The sequence below is a fragment of the Mustelus asterias genome, chromosome 4 (assembly GCF_964213995.1).
Source record: "Mustelus asterias chromosome 4, sMusAst1.hap1.1, whole genome shotgun sequence".
NCBI classification, from domain to species: domain Eukaryota; kingdom Metazoa; phylum Chordata; class Chondrichthyes; order Carcharhiniformes; family Triakidae; genus Mustelus; species Mustelus asterias.
The window spans coordinates 26,270,569-26,290,310 of record NC_135804.1 but is presented as its reverse complement, the minus strand read 5'-3'; the positions used below and the strand labels follow the sequence as shown (position 1 = coordinate 26,290,310).

Sequence of the window (19,742 nt, the reverse complement as noted above, 5' to 3'; positions counted from 1 at the left end):
GTCCGTCACACAGAGTCGACAGCACAAAAACAGGCCATTTGACCCAAGCTGTTCCACACAAGCCTCCTGTAACCCCATCAACACATTCTCTTCTTTACCACATGTCCTCGTCTAACTTCATCTTAAATGCATCGACACTATTCACACGGTGGCTCAGTGGTTAGCACTGCTGCCTCACAGCGCCAGGGACCCGGGTTCGATTCCTGGCTTGGGTTACTGTCTGTGTGGAGTCTGCACATTCCCCCCGTGTCTGCGTGGGTTTCCTCCGGGTGCTCCGGTGTTTTCCCACAGTCTGAAAGGCGTGCTAGTTAGGTGCATTGACCCGAACAGGCGCCAGAGTGTGGCGACTAGGGGAGTTTCACAGTAGCTTCATTCCAGTGACTAATAAATAAAATTTAAAACTATTCACCACAGATGCTCCTCATGATAGCAAGTTCCGCATTCTAACCACTCTTTGGGTAAAGATGTTTTCCCTGCTCTTTGCCAGTGTTTGACCACTCCAGCTCTGCCTGCTAATTGATTTTTACACCGTGCTTGGGCATCCTCTTTCACTTTTTTCCCCCACTTCCCTTTTCTTGCAATCTCAAGCCTTCAACCATCTGCAACCTTTCAGCCTGTTTCCATCCAGCAGCAAGGTTTTCTGTTTGAGTCAGTGCTGCTGTATTTCCAGCTGCATCCTTCCAGCCTGGTTTTACGGTGTTGCATTGCAGACCAGCCCAATTTAACAGAAATATTCTTTTTCCTCCTGTGCTTTACCGAAAGCAACAGCGCACGGTTCTCTCCAATTCCCATACACTGTCTTTCTTTCCCTCTGCTGCTATCAATGATAAAACCAATTCCCATACACTGTCTTTCTTTCCCTCTGCTGCTATCAATGATAAAACTTCCTTCACTTTATCGTTCCCAATTTTCAGTAAAGCTTATTTTTGAAAGCTTCCCATTTTGACTTTGACTCTGGCCCGATCTAACTATTCTCCTTGCTTCCGGTATCAGCTTTTCACTTTTATCTCAGGCAGGATATTCCAGATCCTAATCCCTCGCTGTGTAAAGAAACTTTTACTCATGTCACTGTTGCTTCTTTTGCCAAGCACGTAAAATTGGTGTCTTCTGGTTCTTGACTCTTCGGCCAATGGGAAAACTTTCTCCCAATGGGCCGAAGGGCCTTTTCTATGCTGTACGACTCTATAACAATCTACTCCATCCACAACTCTCCATCAAATCTCCTCTTAACCTTCTCTTCATTGAGGAAAATAGTCCCAATTTCACCAATCTATCCTCATAAATTAAGCCGCATCTCCTGAAATACTGTAGTAAATCGATACTGCACTCTATTCAATGCCTTCACAGCTTCCCTAAAGTGTGGACTTTAAAGAATTGCACACGATACTCAGATGGAAAACCCCCCACCCCCCCATTCCACACACCAACAGCTATCTCCCCACCCCACCACACCCTGGCACCTATCCCAACCCCCACCCCACACTCCCTGACACCCACCCCCCACCCCACATCCTGACACCTACCCCCTCACCCCAGGAAAATCTCGGCCACGCTCTCAAATTGCAGTGCTCCAGTCCCACACCCCTCCAGAACAGTGTTGCAGCCAGAGATAGAAAGATTTCTTGTCAAGAAGAAGTATTGTATCTTTGAAGTATCAATTGTTGCAGAGGTTTTGAAACTAACAACATGAGATCTGGTCATTGTTTGAAAAAGGATAGAAGGGAAAAGATTGGACCAAATTCATCCAAAAGTTTAAGAAGCAAAGGAAAAGTCATGAAAGTTTAATGAAAGTTCAGAGAACAAATATGTCATAAACTACTGTAGCGAAATTCACTCTTTTGACCTGGGGGTTAAACTGTTCCAACCTGAACAACTGGTTTAATGGCTGGAATTTTGCTGTCCCGCCCGGCACGGGAATCGGAGCGGGCGAGGGGTGGACAATGGGAAGATCCATCGACCTCGAGCGGGATTTTACGGTTTTGAAATGAATGAAGCCGTAAAATCCCACCCAATGTGTTTACCAGATTTGAGTGGTTGCAATACCTCACTAGACGCTGGATTAAATTTGCGGTATCGTTAACATGTCTCACGGCATTCGTAACAGACTCTAACCTTTGGTTTGCTTTCTCCTCCTGAAGTGGAATCTGCTCTTTTTTACTTCCTGCGCCGGTTCTAAGACCGAGATGTGTTCATCTGCGGCTGTGTCCGCCATCGCATCCTGCGATTTTTGCACATCCTCCTTTTCTTTCATAAGATCCTTTTTCTTTTGATCTTCCTGATCCTCCCAGAGTCCATACCGCTGGAAATTGGAGAACGGAGGAGAATTACAACCTTGACAAGTGGTTGGGGGAAAGAACTCAATGCTGTCATCGTGTTCCTATTTATTTAGGCAGCAGTAATGCAAAGCAATCCACAACCACTTCTGAGTGAACTTTGACTGCATCCCAATGAATTGCAATAAAAATCAGTTTGTGGGCATTGGGCCAAAGGCACACTGGATACCAAGCCTGAGGCTTCATATACATGAAGTTGGTGAGGTGCAAACGCCCAAGGGCACCCCCAAGGTGCAAACGCCTGCCGGGCACCCCCAAGGTGCAGAATACTTCTTTCATATCCATCCATGGTGATCATAGAATCCTACAGTGCAGATGTAGGGGCCATTCGGCCCATCGTGTCTGCACCGACCACAATCCCACCCAGGCCCTATCCCCACAGCCCCATACATTTACCCTAACTAGTCCCCCTGACACTAAGGAGCAATTTGGCACGGCCAATCCACCTAACCCGCACATTTTTGGGCTGTGGGACGAAACCGGAGCATCTGGAGGAAACCCATGCAGACACGGGGAGAATGTGCAGACTCCACACAGACAGTGGTCTAAGCCAGGAATCGAACCCGGGTCCTTGGCGCTGTGAGGCAGCAGTGCTAACCACTGTGCCGCGTGGGCTGCGGACAAGGCTGACAAGGTCAACATTTGTTTCCTATCTCTAACTGCCCTTGAGAAGGTGCTTGGTTTTCGTGAATGGTTGGAGTCTGTGTGGCAAGGGACACCCACCGTGATTTTAGTTGGGGATTTTCAACTTTGAGCGGCTGTATCACCAGCAGTGACACTTGTACAAGTCCTAGGAGAGCTGGGGCAGGTTGGAGGGGGCGACTGGGAGCGGCGATCTGGAGGGAGTAGATGATTAAGTTGGGAGTGGGGTGAGGAGGTGGTGTTGGGGGAATAGGGGGTGGGGGGGGTGGTGTGATTGAAAGAGCGAATTCAGGAAAGGAGTCCCAAGCCCCAATTTTACTTTTGGTCAGTTCTGAGCAATGTAGGTCTCACAGAGAGGCTTCTGGGGAACCCCTGTTCACTCCACACACCCCACAGGCTCCCCAGGTGACAACTAGGGCTCCTGCAGTTTCTATTCCAATGAGAACTCCAAAATTTGGACCCACCAAAGAAGACAAGTTCAGCTTATTGTAAGCAGTCTCAAATCACTAGTTTGCTGTTGGCAAACGCAACTTCTTAGCTCTCACTTTCCCCTACAAACAAGGACCGGTAAGCCAGAATAACATATTTTCAAAGCATATCTATGTACAACACTATTGATTGTCACTGTCCAACCTTTAGCAATGACTGGTGGAACAAAAGTGCCAGGAGTTGAATCAGATCATATTTAACGTAACCATCTGCCTTCTCCAATCCGAGAATTCGTGGTGGGAAGAATGGCTTATCTTTGTGAAGTGAAGTGAGATAGGAGCTGTTCCAAGGGAAGAATCCAAATTGGAATAAGTATTTAACGACCACCATCACCTGTAAAGTCAAATGAATGCAGGTCACAACTGAACAAAAATATTCACAGTTGCACGAGTGGGTGAATACTGGAGATGATGTAGGAAAGGAGTGAAATATCACAGGGGTTATGATGACTAAAAGCCCCAGTGATCTTCATGGTAAGTGTTTTACACAATGACAAACAGGGAAACGCAAAACCAGCGCACAAGCAGCTCAGGAATTTGAAATAAAACGCAAGCGCCCTTTACAGCCGATTAATTACCTCGGAATTCCTACAACTGCAGAGTTCCTGCTCCAATTGTAGGAAATTGTAGCAGTCAATTCGCACACAGCAAAACCCCACAAACAACAATGATATAAACAAACAACATTTTGGAGGGGGGGGATTCTCTGGCCTTCCCCCGGTGTGTTTCACGCGGCAGGAGGTAGCGTGTTGTTCGCAAGTGGCAGGATCTTCTGGTCAATGAGGTTTTCCATCGACTGCACCCCACGCCACCGGGAAATCTGCATTGGGAGTGCGCCGTCGGCAGCACCAGAAGATCCCGCCACTCTAAACAGCCGAAAAATTCCGGCCATTATCTATTTTTCATAGCCGGCTGAGGGAGAAATGTTGGCCAGAATACCAGGCGAACACCCTGCTCTTCTTCAGATGGTGTCATTGGATCTTTAATACCCACCAGAGAGGACAGTTGGAGCCGTGGTTGGAAGCATCATCTTAAAGATGGCATCTCCGGCAGATCAGCACTCCCTCTGTACTGTTCTGCAATGTCAATATAGGCTATCTACTCAAGGGAGTGGAACTTGAATTTACAACTTCCTAACTCAGGTGCGTGCTGCCACGGAGACAAGGCTAGCCCCTAGTATCCGTCCATCCATCCATTGACACTGTCTACACTTCCCACTGCCTTGGAAAAGCAGCCAGCATAATCAAGGACCCCATGCACAACCTCCTTCCGTTGGGAAAAAGTTACAAAAGTCTGTGGTCACGTACCAACCGACTCAAGAACAGCTTCTTCCCTGCTGCTGTCAACTTTATATTAAGTTGACCTTTCTCTACACCCTAGCTATGACTGTAACACTATATTCTGTACCCTCTCGTTTCCTTCTCTATGAACGTATGCTTTGTCTGTATAGCGCACAAGAAACAACACTTTTCACTGTATACTAAAACATGTGACAATAATAAATCAAATCAAAATAGTATGTGAATTACAGTATTAGAATGAAGGTTTTTATCAAAATACGGTCCCATTTTGCATAACTCCATACATCACACATGCAAGTACTACTTATCTTAACACACAAGGAAATACTCAAATCATTTTGATGTACAGTAATTTTTCCACTACCCAGTAGTCTGTATAAAGCTTCATAACAGCTACATTTGTAACATGAACAATATACAATGCTCCTCCAGCTCACCTCAGTGTAGATGATTGCTGTCATCCAAAATCGTTTGCTGGGCCTTGGAATTGAAAGCATCGCCCAGAGGAACATAAGAATGGGGAGGAAGAGGGTGATTACAGAGGCAGAGATCATATTGTTCAAGACAATGATGAAGTAGCAAGTCAACTCGGAGTAAGCAGCAATGACGTTATACACAGCAAACACCAGTTTCAAAAACCGGTTCTGGGATTGGTAAAACCTCTTCGATTCTTCCAACTCTTCGATGGAAAACTGGCTGATAAAGGTTAAAAAAAAATATTAGTGTTAAAATGTGACACTCGATGAGTAATGTTTTTTAGCCTTCTGAAGGGAAATTAGGGATGGGCAATGAATACTAGTCTAGCATGCGACACCTACGTTCCGTGAAAGAATTGAGGGAGAATCCATGCATCATATACATTCATCGAATTGATTGGGCAAGCTGCCACAACCTGTTTCTAGTCCCAGTACAATGTTCTGTTAGTATTATACAGTAATCTTCGAATGCCATACTCTGGAGCACTATATCAATTGTTACGCATATAGAAATAGAACTATCCCATTTTGAGCTAAATATTCTTCATGTGAGCATTTCTTTTCTATTGCATTGTGCTGAACATTTAAGACAATTCTTGATAATAACACGTGGCTGGGAAAAGAACCCAAAACTCATTTTCACTGAATTCCTATGACCAGAACAAAAATGACATCAACATTGGCAACCACATCTTGCACCTAAAGAGACGAGAATCGTTTAGCTTCCAATCTGTAATTTATTTAAGAGCACAGTAAGAAGTCTCACAACACCAGGTTAAAATCCAACAGGTTTATTTGGAATCATGAGCTTTCAGAGCGTTGCTCCTTCACCAGGTGAGTGGAGTGCTCCGAAAGCTCGTGATTCCAAGTAAAGCTGTTGGATTTTAACCTGGTGTCGTGAGACTTCTTACTGTGCCCACCCCAGTCCAACGCCGGCGTCTCCACATCTTATTTAAGACCAACTTTCATTGCAAGTGTTGGTTAAGATAGAGCAAAATATGCAAGCCATTTGGACTTTAGTGAAGTTGCATTATTGAGAGGGAAATTTGTCAATCCCTGAGTCAGGGTAGCGGTCCAAGCTGAAGTAAGGCATCCGACAACTTATTGAACTTGGCTCAGTTTTGGCCACATGTACACATGGTGCAATTTTTATAACTGGCTCCTATTCAATTCCATACCTGCTTGCAAGCAGCTCACTGGCTGTTCTGGTGCGGGTAATGGGCTGAACTGCTATCTCCTCTGAGGCTAGTTCCGGTGAATCCACAACCAAGTTTTCTTCCTCGATGTTGGAAGTTGTACTGCAAACAGTAGCTGGCTCTGGAAGATCCCCATCCTCATGAATCGTCAAGAATACTTCCTGCTCTTCAGAACTACTGAAATTCAAAACAAAAATGACGTCATGAAATGGCACTGCGAAATCCTTCTCTACACCTGATTGGATTTGATTTATTGTCACATGTATTGGTATACAGTGAAAAGTATTGTTTCTTGCGCGCTATACAGACAAAGCATACCGTTCATAGAGAAGGAAAGGAGACAGTGGACAATGTAATGTTACAGTCATACCTAGGATGTAGAGAAAGATCAACTTAATGCAAGGTAAGTCCATTCAAAAGTCTGATGGCAGCAGGGAAGAAGCTGTTCTTGATCCACAGCACCAGTTTGAACCCTCTCCTTTTCAGCAGGTATCCAGGCCCTCAACACCTTCACCTCCCCCCCCCACCACCCCCCTCAACCCACTGGGGCGGGGGTGGGGTGGCTGCTTCTTGAATAAAGGTCAAACCTATCCCCATCCACCATCCTCCTCCTCTGCCCGAACATTTGTTCTAATGTTGAACAATGTCTACCCTGATTCCACTCACTTCCATCAAACAAATGGTGTTGCTATGGGCCCTGCCTATGCTGGCCTTTTCTGTGGGAGATGTGCGCCGTTCTTTGTCCCAGATGCTGGAAGGCTGAAGTAGAAACATTAAATGTGGAAGTGGTCAGCAGGTCTGGCAGCATGTGTGGAGGGAGAAACGGAGAAAATCCCATCCATATATCCTGGCATTAAGCAATATCTTTAAAAGGACAACTGGTGGCCAGGCCAAAAATGGCCCGAAGAATTTTGTAACATTCAAAGGAGTGGAATTGCTTCCCTTTGCACCACAAAATTAGCTAGTGGTCGCTACTGGCTCTCTCCCCATCCTTCATGGCAATGCGCCCCACTCCCCACCCCTTCTTTACCTGTGGGTTGACTGGCATCAGAAATAGCCTGAAATTCTCACGCCCAAAGCCCCCAAGCGACATCAGGCTGTGGTTTGGTGCCAGTTATATTTAAAAGAGGCACAGGTTTTTAAAAGGGCTCTGACCTCTTCACTGTAGAAGCAGGTGGGCAGCCACCATGCTTTGCTGCTCCATCGTGCAAAATTGAAGATCAACCGGTCGGGGTTCAAAGTGTGCCTGACACTTTGAAGAGTCATAGAATCATAGAAACCCTACAGTACAGAAAGAGGCCATTCGGCCCATCGAGTCTGCACCGACCACAATCCCACCCAGGCCCTACCCCCATATCCCTACATATTTTACCCATTAATCCCTCTAATCTACACATCCCAGAACACTAAGGGGCAATTTTAGCATGGCCAATCGACCTAACCCGCACATCTTTGGACTGTGGGAGGAAACCGGAGCACCCGGAGGAAACCCACGCAGACACGAGGAGAATGTGCAAACTCCACACAGACAGTGACCCAAGCTGGGAATCGAACCCAGGTCCCTGGAGCTGTGAAGCAGCAGTGCTAACCACTGTGCCACCGTGCCGCCGTCGGTACAGATTTGATGGGCCAAATGGCCTCTTTCTGCACTGTTGGGATTCAATGAAGAGATTCAAAATGGTGGGCTTTTTTTTTGCTCCTTGTGAATCAAGAGAAGCAGGAATTTCTCAAAGACTTACCTCAGTAAGTCAATCGGATCCTCAGTGATAACCCCCTACCATCCATTCCTATCTGCAGTTCATACAGCCCTCTCCTCTGGATTTTGGGCAGGAGGCTTGCCCCAACTGAAGTAGATGAAACCAGGGAGTTCAAATCTCCCAGGCTACACACTCCCAGGGGCTGGAGATGTTTCCATTTGTCTGAGACCCCGGCCAGACCAATCCCACTTGTTGTTAAAGTTATCCCATTCATCACCTGAGTAGAAACAAGAAGCCAAAGTCCATGCCTATGAATATGTATTTATGCACCTGCCTTGAAGTGCTGATGAGCTGGGAACCTTCCCCATTTGCTGATTCTTCAGGCTCACTGTTCTGCATCAGTGTTTGATTACTGTTGTCTGGGCTCGAGTAAAGATTATCCAGAGGTCCTTGTACTTCCTCACCCTGGGAAGATGATAGAAACTGACAGTCAAATAAGAAGCATTGTGTATTAAGAAAGTTTGAAACTTTGCAAACAGGAAGGAAGAAAGTCTTGGACAAGCGCAAAAAGAAATCAACATTTACCAAACTATCAAATAGTTATTTGGTTATTCAGTTAAGTAAATGTTCATCACTTTAAGAATAGGAGAGATTAACGGGATTTGAAGATGATCATTTCAGTTACTTACACGTGAAAGTTTCTGAGTCAACAGGTAGCGTTCCACCCACAGAACAGTAGATGTATCAAAATACTGTCGAGCAAGAGTGTTCAACCATTGTGTCAGCCCATCCACCATGGCTAAGAATAGGACCCAGAGAAATCTCAGGATATCCATTATACGCTGGACAACATTGCTCTTAGCTGAAAGACAACGGCGCAAATTGTCATTAGAGTCGATGAGCCACCTCTGCATGCCTTCCAGAGTACATCATAAAATGATCAAAGGTAAAGTCGCCACAGTCCCAGGTGACCATAGGTTGCTCTCCCCTTTGACTGGTACTGATTTAACCTGAGGGGCAAGGTTGAGAAGGTGGGGCCTTCATGAATGACCTCAGCCGGTAAGGGAACTGAACCCAAACTATTGGCCTCACTCTGCATCACGAACCGGCCATCCAACCAACTGAGCTAACTGGTCCCCCATGGAATGGGAATCATAGGCACGGTAGCACAGTGGTTAGCACTGCTGCTTCACAGCTCCAGGGACCTGGGTTCGATCCCGTCTTGGGTCACTGTCTGTGTGGAGTTTGCACATTCTCCTCGTGTCTGCGTGGGTTTCCTCCGGGTGCTCCGGTTTCCTCCCACAGTCCAAAGATGTGTGGGTTAGGTTGATTGGCCATGCTAAAATTGCCCTTAGTGTCCTGGGATGCGTAGATTAGAGGGATTAGTGGGTAAAATATGTAGGGATGTGGGGGTGGGGCCTGGGTGGGATTGTGGTCGGTGCAGACTTGATGGGCCGAATGGCCTCTTTCTGTACTGTAGGGTTTCTATGATTTCTATGATAGAATGATAGAGCACAGGATTCCGCCATTTGGCCCATTCGATTGACCTCTCCGATTACTCCCACTGCACTGTTCCTTCCCCAGGGCCCAGCAATTTTTTTCCCCTTCAAGTGCTTATCTAACTTGAAAAGGTTGCTGCTGAATCTTACACCATTCTACCAGTCAGTGCATTTCAGATCACAACAATATGCTGCATAATGTTTCCTCACGTCCCATTTGATTACCATAAATCTGTGCCCTCTGGTCACCAATCTTTCTGCAACTGGAAACAGTTTCTCCTTATTTACTTGATTAAAACTGTTCTTGATTTTAAGCCCCTCCATCACATTTCCTCAATCTTCTTTCCTCCAAAGAGAATCACTCCAGCTTCTCCATCCAACTGAAACCCCTCACCCCGGCACCATTCTAATTAATCTCTTCTGTACCCTCCATCACCTTAACATCCCTCGGAAAGGGTAGTGTCTAGAATTGAATACGTGGAATCATAGAATCCCAATAGTGTAATAAGGCCCACCAAGCCTGCACCGACTCTCCACAACAGCATCCCAACTAGGCCCCCTCGTCCCTCCACCCCCATCCCTGTAACTCCATGCCACGGCCAATCCACCCAACCCACGCATCTTTGGACTGTGGGAGGAAATCAGAACACCTGGAGGAAACCAACAGAGACACGGGGAGAATGTGCAAACTCCACACACAGTCACCCAAGGCAGGAATTGAACACGGGTCCCTGGCACTGTGAGGCAGCAGTGCTAACCACTGTGCCACCGTGCTGCCCATAAAGCTCACAAAGAGGTCTAATTAGAGTTTTATATAGGGTTAGCATAACTTTCTTGCTTCAGTACCTTACTCCTCTATTAATAAAGCCAAGGATCCCATATGCTTTATTTTAATAGCTTGCATATTTGATAATATAGGGAATTTTGCCATATGGAGCCTCTGGACACATTTTACCCAGAGTAATGTCCTTTAGGGAGAAAAAGTTGCCATAAAATGGCCAAGCGAGACACTCAATATTGAATTCTGATCCAAATTCTTCGATACTGTATAAACCCTTGCGAAGTTTCTGCTTACAGGGTATTTCTTCTTCTTCCTCCTCCTTGGCATCATCTGAAAAAGATGCTTCTTGTAATGATGCTTCTGGTCCTTCCGTTACTCCTGAAAGGTGCGAGTGAACATTGACACATAATTAATGGATTTTTTCCAACTGAGACACACACAGCATTGACTAGTTACTGCTAATAACACCCATCAAAGGTTATGCAATGTCGATGAAGTTATCGAGTGTAATAACAGAAACTATTGACCTTCTTATCTCAACTTAGAGATATTTTGTCAGGATTATGTCCCAGCATCAAAAGTAGCAAAACTTATAATAATACAATTTGCATTTGGCAACATTCTCATTACAATCAAGCTTCCTGCGCCCTCGCCTCACTAACACCGATCGACAATCACCCTTCTCTTTGTATCTGGGGAGGGTTTTATACATTGAATGGGGTAACCAAGCTCATCCTGGAGTTCAGTTACTAGTGGTGTACCGCAAGGATCTGTTTTAGGGCCACTGCTGTTTGTCATTTTTATTAATGACCTGGATGAGGGCATAGAAGGATGGGTCAGTAAATTTGCGGATGACACTAAAGTCGGTGGAGTTGTAGACAGTGCAGAGGGAAGTGGCAGGTTACAGAGGGACATAGATAAGCTGCAGAGCTGGGCTGAGAGGTGGCAAATGGAGTTTAATGTGGAAAAGTGTGAAGTGATTCACTTTGGAAGGAGTAACAGGAATACAGAGTACTGGGCTAATGGTAAGATACTTGGTAGTGTGGATGAACAGAGTGATCTGGGTGTCCATGTGCATAGATCCCTGAAAGTTAGCACCCAGGTTGATAGGGTTGTTAAGAAGGTGTACGGTGTGTTAGCTTTTATTGATAGAGGGATTGAGTTTCGGAGCCAGGAGGTCATGTTGCAACTGTACAAAACTCTGGTGCGGCTGCACTTGGAGTATTGCGTACAGTTCTGGTCGCCGCATTATAGGAAGGATGTGGAAGTGTTGGAAAGGGTGCAGAGGAGATTTACCAGGATGTTGCCTGGTATGGTGGGAAAATCGTATGAGAAAAGGCTGAGGGGCTTGAGGTTGTTTTCATTAGAGAGAAGAAGGTTAAGAGGTGACTTAATAGAGGCTTACAAGATGATCAGAGGATTAGATAGGGTGGATAGTGAGAGCCTTTTTCCTCGGATGGTGATGGCAAGCACGAGGGAACATAGCTTTAAATTGAGGGGTGAGAGATATAGGACAGATGTTAGAGGTAGGTTCTTTACTCAGAGAGTGATAAGGGCATGGAATGCCCTGCCTGCAGCGGTAGTGGACTCGTCAACATTAAGAGCATTCAAATGGTTATTGGATAAACATATGGATGATATTGGAATAGTGTAGGTTAGATGGGCTTTAGATTGGTTTCACTGGTCGGCGCAACATCGAGGGCTGAAGGACCTGTACTGCGCTGTAATGTTCTATGTTCTATGATTGGGAACTTTCGGAATACCAAGCTAAACATTATTTTGTGAGAATGGAGAATCCTGGGATAGCACAGTTCTGAAGAGATGTGTTTCCACGGGTTCATAGACCCGCTGTGTATTTCCAGCTTATTTCTAACTATTTATTTATTAGTGTCACAAGTGAGGCTTACATTAACACTGCAATGAAGTTACTGTGAAAATCCCCTAGTCGCCACTTTCCAGCGCCTGTTCGAGGGAGGGAGAATTTAGCATGGCCAATTCACCTAACCAGCACGTCTTTCAAACTGTGGGTGGAAACCGGAGCACCCACAAAGGGGGAAGATTTGGCGGTCAGATTTGGCAGCAAGGGAAAAGCAAAAATGTATATCTAAAAATATCCAATGTTTTGGGGGTATTTCACCCTTTTATCATTAGGAATGTTTGCATACTGATTATCCTGATTGCGATAAGTTGTATTGTGAATATTTACTCAAATATAACAATGCTTACATAAACCAATAAAATAAATAAAACCCTGGCGCACGTCTATCCATTGGAAAATATAAATTTAGGTACACAAACAGTTCAATACTCACAGCTTAATTGAGACAGCTTTTCTGAAGTTTTATACATAACTACTGACTGAATAAACAGATCTCCTCAATAAACCGAAGGACACGATAGCCACAATTCATTATAAATCAGAAATCGTGGTAGCTTTAATGAATATATTATTACGAACAGATGGCAAAGATTCTCAGGTGAACAAATCCAGAGCTAATCATTGACAGAGTATTGGTCTTGGTGTAAATAATGCAATCTGCCAACCTGGAACCTTTACAACTGGGTGGCACAGTGGTTACCACAGTGCTACCTCACAGCGCCAGGTTCGATTCCTGGCTTGGGTCGCTGTGCGGAGTCTGCACGTTCTCCCCATGTCTGCGTGGGTTTCCTCCGGGTGCTCTGGTTTCCTCCCACAGTCCGAAAGATGTGCTGCTTGGGTGCATTGGCCATGCTAAAATCTCCCTTAGTGTATCCAAACGGGCGCCGGAGTGTGGCGACTAAGGGATTATCACTGTATCTTCATTGCAGTGTTAATGTAAGCCTACTTGTGACACTAATAAATAAACTTTTGAAAAAAACTTTAAAACAGTGTTGGAGCATGAGGTAGGTTGCTTCATCTGAATGGCATTGGCTGGCACCCATGCTATGTTGTGCGATTCTCAGCTGCCTCCTACATTAAGGGAACCTGGAGAAGTGGCACTGACCAGCTAGCCGTTCCCATTCCCGGGTCACCATCTTCAAAGCACATTTCCAATGAGCTCATCTGCCCCACTCACCAGATGCGCAGATGATAACCCACTGTTTAAAGTCAATTTTTAATAATCTAGCTAAAGGCATCAGCTGGGAGGAAGGTATACTTTTATTTACCCACTGGATCAGTCACCCAGTGGATCCTAGGCAAGGATCCAGACAGCTCCAAGCCTACGGGACACCTGCCCTGACTATGTCCCACGTACAAGCTTTTTTGGATAGAATAAAGTTTTGTCTGAAACATGGCCTTGAGGAAACTGGCAATGAGGCCAGGAATCCTGTGCGTTCAGGAGCCAGTACATTCAGCTCTTAGGGCGGAATTTTCCTATCCTGCCACAGGAATCGTAGCAGGCGGGAGTGGACTATGCAAAGGTCCGTTGACCTCGGGCGGGATTTTCTGGTCTTGCGGCGAGTACGACTGGAAAATCCTGCACTTAGTCTATTTCCAGGACATTATTTCATCCTCCCATGGGTGGGAAGGTATGGGAAAACGTATGGAAACCCGAGATCCACAAATTGGACAATCAACATATAGGGCAGGATTTTACTGGCTCGTTCGGGCAAGACCGGAAATTCCCACCCAAGGTCAACCGAGATTTCCGTTGTCGCACCCTCGCCCGCTCCGATTCTGTGGCAGGCGAGGTGGTAGAGTTCCAGCCATGATCTTCACACATCTAAATTGAAATTAAGCTCTTCATTTTTGATAGCAGGAGAAAGAATGCCACAAACTAATTTTTAGACAGCAAGTTTTTGGTCTGGTGTTATAGGATTGTTCATATCCATATATTTTACAAATACATTTCTGTTTTTGGCCGGATATAGTATCTGAGCTCAGAAACTGCTCTGTACGCAGCCTCTTTTTAAAAATCTACTTGGACAACTAAGATTGTAATATGGTGGACACAAAGCACGTGCATATTTCCAGCTAAACGTGTGCCATTTGCTGTATGGGATAAAGACAAAAAGTGTCCCCTTAATGATGCCTGTAGCAGGTGTTATGCCCTTTCGTAAATGTTCCTAATGCCTGTTTGAGGTCCCCAATTCAAAACTAATCTGCTCTGAGGCAGTGCCCACAGCTCTCAGGGAAACCAAAGCAATAAGTCACCTGAGAAGCCCAATTAGGAAGACAGGTAACTTCACTGAGTAAGCATGCTCCTCTCCTGGGGCACATTGTGGCTGCTCACTGACCCTCATGGTTCCTCACTTCCAGACTTGATTCCCAATCTCCTGGCCTCCAATTACCAATTCCAATATCCCTCTCTCCCACTTGATCCCGGACGCATCTCACAAACTCTTACTCACTGAAAAGTTGCTGTAATACGAGCAATGGCCTGATTTGGCATTACAGTTCACCAGTGTGATCTGATTCACCATGGAAACTCCATCAAGACCCAAGGGGCAAACTCACTTTTCTGAACGTTGGAAATGTCCCCACCAACCAAAAGGTGAGCATGTCTGAATTTCTGAGCTATGGTCTGTTACACCAAGGGTAAATACTAAAATTACTTCTATATAACTAACATTGTTAAATGTAACTGCTGGTGCAAACAGGACTCAGAATGTGTTACAACATTACCTGCTTCCTGCTGTCCCTTACGTATCTCATGACTTTGCTGAAACTTCTGAAGTTGCCTTTTATGTTCATGTCTTTTCTTTACGGCCAATTTTGCGTTTGTTACCCAGGCTTGGTATGCTAACTAAACAAATCACAAAGACATAACGAACACAGTCATTACTGTTGTTGCTCACTCGATATTGCAGAGTGCAGACTGAAAGCCTGCATTTATGTAGCACCATTCACATAGATAGCCCCCCCCACAGTGGTTCACAGAGCAGAAGGAAAAAAAGAGAAAGAAACTAAGGAAGTAAACAAGCTGAGGTGGGAGACTTATCCGAGGAGACCTAAATCATGAATAAACTGAAGGGCTTTTACAAAGGGTTTTAATCAGGGCGAAGTGGGAATTTCAGAGGGAGTTATCAGGAATGCAATCATTGTAACTCATGGCTCTGGTTCAATAGTGAGGGGAAGAGAAGGGGGAACCACCAGAAGCACTGAAGATGACACAACAGTCAAGGAGACTGCAGGAATGGGGTGGTTGAGGCCATGAAGCATTTGAAGATGAGAATGAAGATTTTAAATTGAGGTACACAGTAGATTCACAAAGAGAATGGTGGTAACAACAGAGGTCCAGGGCTGGGATTTTCCAGCCTCTGGGATCTTCCAGTCCCCCAGAAGCTCAATGGGCTGTTGCCTGGCCTACAGCAACCACTGTGGCAGATCCCACCATAGCAGGATCGAAAAGTCCCAGCCCATGTGAGTGAGTTTTGAACAGTTTGATGTTTATGGACCATGGAAGATGTGAAGTCAGGTAGGTGATTTAAGCTGCTTTTAAAAGAAAAAAAAAACTGCCTTGTCAACTTGTCTGCTATCTGCAGAGAGTTGGGCACACACTCTCCCAGGTATTATTTGCATGCACCTTATTCGCTGGTGCACTATCTTTGTTGAACTCACTGCCCTACTCTGCTTGCCTCGACTCTCTGTCTGGGTTCAGACATAAAGGGGGCGATCTTACAGTCGATGGGCGGGGTGAGCCGGTAAGATGGCGAAAAATTGGGTTTGCACCAATCGACTGGGCCGGACTGGGCCGGGGGTGGTGGTGGTGAGGGGGAGAGAAACAACCAAGATGGAATGGGGGGTGGAGCAATTGGCTAGCCTGTGCTGGGGGCGGGGGGAGTGATTGGTCGGGCTGGGGGTGGGGGGGGGGGGGGGGATGGTGGAGGCAGCTTTTGCATGGTGGGGGCAGGGAGGCCAGCTATAACAGGGGGGTGGGGGAAGGCCAGTGATATCCAGGCGGCCTATTATGCCTGACAGATCTTTCTCTGTGCTGTTGCACAGAACAGAGAGATCTGCGCATGTGCAATGGTGCCCTCTGGTGTAAGCTGCTGGCTTTCAGGTGATCTTAGGCCCCGACCCTTCCCCCTGCTGGCAGGAAACAGATCATTTTTTGCTCAGAGTGAGATAAGGTTGGATATTTAACTCGCCGAATAAATCAGCGCGATTCTCTCCTGTTTTCACCCTCATTCGGCACTTAGAATCCCTCAGGTTAGTGATGTCTTTACTCATAGATGGTCACCAATGTTTTTGATTCAGACTATAAGGGGATGTGGAGAGTGACTCAAGTTCACCATCCAAGGTTTTCCTTCTCTCTCTGTGAAGCAGCACCTTACTATTCATTTAGCAACTCCCCAACACAGACAATCCATGATCCAAAAATTGCCAATGTGGCTGTTACCCTGGCTCCTCCCATTCAACGGCACAATGCATTAGTACAACCAAAACCCTGTGCAATTGTCTTTTTGGATGAATTTGTATTCTCTATTAGTTCACTAGTACCTGGAATGCACTCTGTTTATGGGGTTGTTCTTCTTCCTGCACACTTTCTTCTTCTTCTTCACTGTCTGACTCAAACAAGTAATAATCTCCTGACTGAAGCACTGCTCAAATACATGAGGGAGAAAGTCACATCATTAGCTTCCACGCCAAGTGCTAAAAATGCAGCAAATACAGAATTAAGTTATTGAAGAAACCAGAATTGAAAATGTCAATGACAATAAATCAGTTATCACTCAAAATAACAATCATTACAACATTGGGCTTAACATGAGAACAAAGGACTTAGCAGCAAGAGTAGGCCATTCAGCCCTTTGAGTTTGCTTTAACATTGATCTATCAATTATAGAATGTCTTCTCTTTCATCTTGCCCCTTTTAAATGCTGGGGGCACATTTTATGCACAATTGCAAACTGATATCCATGTATAAAACTCAGGGTATCTTAGCGATCAATATCGCAAAGGCTACTTGATGCACTCCTTATTAACTGGTTAATTTAGCCAGGCATTTCATACCTTTGAAGAGTAAGTTACACATGGGCACTGTAAGATCATAGGCGTCTTTATTCTGATTGTATTGGCGAAAGGCCATCATCTTGAAACGTTGGGCAGGATTTTGAAAGGCCTAGGAAAGCGGCTCTGTAGGTGGTGGTGGTGGTGGGGCGGGGGCTGCTGGTGGCCGGGAGATGGTTGGGAATTCTCATTGGATCAGCTCATGACCACACTTGTACCTGTAAACAATTCTGCAGGACACGGAGTAACAGTGGGATTGGTTACCCAACTGGTTGCAATGGGCAGCCTATTAAGCCTCTTGAGAGTTAAAGTAAGGGCAGTCTCCCAATCCCATTTGGATCTTCCAGTCAAATAAGGGACACCCATTGGATCAAGAGGCCTCCTATAAAACACTGGTGGCCTCTCAGTGGCAGGCCACATTGCCATTGGAGGCACAGGCTCCTATTCAACAGGGAAAGTCATTATTGCCAGTGTCAGATACTGTGTAGGCTTTCTCCATCCTGGCCAATGATCCTAACCCTCTTTTTGGTCCTTATTTTCCCTATTTGTTGCTGTCAACTGGGAATGGAGATGTTGCTATCTGCTCTAGCTACGTCTGCCTCTGATGGTGGGACTGCTGGAGGACATCCTATCAGCCCTATGGTCTCAGAAGCCCCCAGCTCCCTTCCTTTGATTGAACAGGACTCCCAGGGGCAGCCTCTCAATTGGCCGATGGCTCAAAAATCCTTCTAGGGTCCTAGCTCCGAGTTCCTCATTAGCTCTCTTTATCTCTCCTCAGATTCTGCCTTCCTGTTGAGCACTGCCATCTTTCTGAAATCTTATTTCAAATTTGCGCCATTTTGTATTGATGGATGACAATGCCGAGACATGCACTGAAGCTGCACTTTATGCTGGAGGGCATGAATTGGGCAATCTTTGCCTGGAGATTGGTGTCGATCAATAATAGGATGGATGTGTGCATGATTCTGTCAAAATACTCTGAAAAATAGATTATCACTGCTCATGTCAACACGTCATGTGTTGAGATACAGGCACAGTGAGCTCCAAAGGAAAACTGAACTACTGCTATTTGTGGAAAGAGTATATCGGTCTATACAAGATAGATCGTGGTTCCAAATAGTCTAAATACAACAAGGGCTTAAAACAGTAGCTAAATGAGAAGAATTCAACTTGCAGTAAGGCAGTTATGTTTGGTTAAAAGAAGAGATAATGCACACAGACAGACATATATATATATAGATATATGTACGCAAATACATTTATATTATATACAGTATATGTATATAGTAGATACACGTCTATATATAACACACACACATATATATTTGTGTCTGTATATAGTAGATACACACATGTCTATATATAAGTATAACACACACAGATATATATGTAGTGTATATATATATATATAATAGACACACACACATATGCAAGAGAAGCAGTGGTGCACTGATAAGAGTAACTAAATGGTCCATAATGGCCTACATTCACAAAATTTGTTTGAAGTATACAATCTGATCTCAGTTTAAAAATAATAAGATGTTTTATTCGGTGGTTCTCGTGGTCCTTTTTCCACGTCACAGAAGGTTGGGCTGGTTGTCTGACTGATACCAGTGACACGGTGGCTTCAATGAGGTCAGATTTGCTACATCATTGTTCATGTTTATAGATCCATCTGTTCACATCAGTGAGCTCGAATAGAGAGAAAGTGCACCACAGAAAGATAGACAGAATAGGAAAGAGATGGAGATCATCAGAAAGAAAACGCGGAAGGAATATGAAGCAGCAGACAAAACGAAAAGGAAATATCTCTCAATCAACTGGCCCATGTGGTTAGATCAAATACAGCAGAATTGCTAAATATTTTAAATGACCCAAGATGAATAATCCATTGAGTAAAAACCATATGCAAGGTACGAATGTAAAATACACTTCCAAACTTTACACAAGCTCAAGAGATCCAATGACTAAATTTAAAGCAATTATGCTGCCATGTGCTCATCAAATGTGCCACAATATATTCCTGGTTTAAAAGAAACACAGCTGTTGAGGATTTGAGGCAAAGGACAAAGCAAAATGTTCTAGACCTAAAAAAAAAGACACAAAACAGTGGACACTCATTAAATACCTGTGGCATGGTTTACCCAGGGATTCCACCATTTCTTTCTGTCTTGGGACTTCTCTTTCGTTGCACTTTGCTCTGTCACATGCAGGAGACAAGCATGTTGTTTCCACATCAGGATCTCCATAAAATTACAGCTTTCAATATTAGTTACTCGGGTGGATTTGCTGTGCCAATTCCACCACAGCAACATTGCAAAAAGGAGCGACAAGATAAGCAAATTTACTAGTAGCGCAGACACGGAAAAATGCTGTTGCGGCAGCATAAATCCCA

General features: G+C 45.0%; 1 protein-coding gene across 4 annotated transcripts in view; it reads right to left on the bottom strand.

Annotated features, from left to right (window-relative positions):
* Positions 1-19,742, bottom strand: part of piezo1 (piezo type mechanosensitive ion channel component 1 (Er blood group)) — a 347,945-nt gene that overhangs the window by 37,675 nt on the left and 290,528 nt on the right. For 3 of the 4 annotated variants that reach the window (XM_078210703.1, XM_078210706.1, XM_078210704.1), the window contains 10 exons: positions 19,476-19,547; positions 16,838-16,938; positions 15,020-15,140; positions 10,708-10,791; positions 8,823-8,995; positions 8,468-8,598; positions 6,419-6,613; positions 5,202-5,460; positions 3,609-3,797; positions 2,113-2,299 (listed from right to left, as the gene is read on the bottom strand). In XM_078210703.1, the coding sequence (XP_078066829.1) occupies positions 2,113-2,299; positions 3,609-3,797; positions 5,202-5,460; positions 6,419-6,613; positions 8,468-8,598; positions 8,823-8,995; positions 10,708-10,791; positions 15,020-15,140; positions 16,838-16,938; positions 19,476-19,547 (1,512 nt within the window). The remainder of the gene's footprint in view (positions 1-2,112; positions 2,300-3,608; positions 3,798-5,201; positions 5,461-6,418; positions 6,614-8,467; positions 8,599-8,822; positions 8,996-10,707; positions 10,792-15,019; positions 15,141-16,837; positions 16,939-19,475; positions 19,548-19,742) is intronic. The other variant, XM_078210705.1, reaches the window with a different exon arrangement.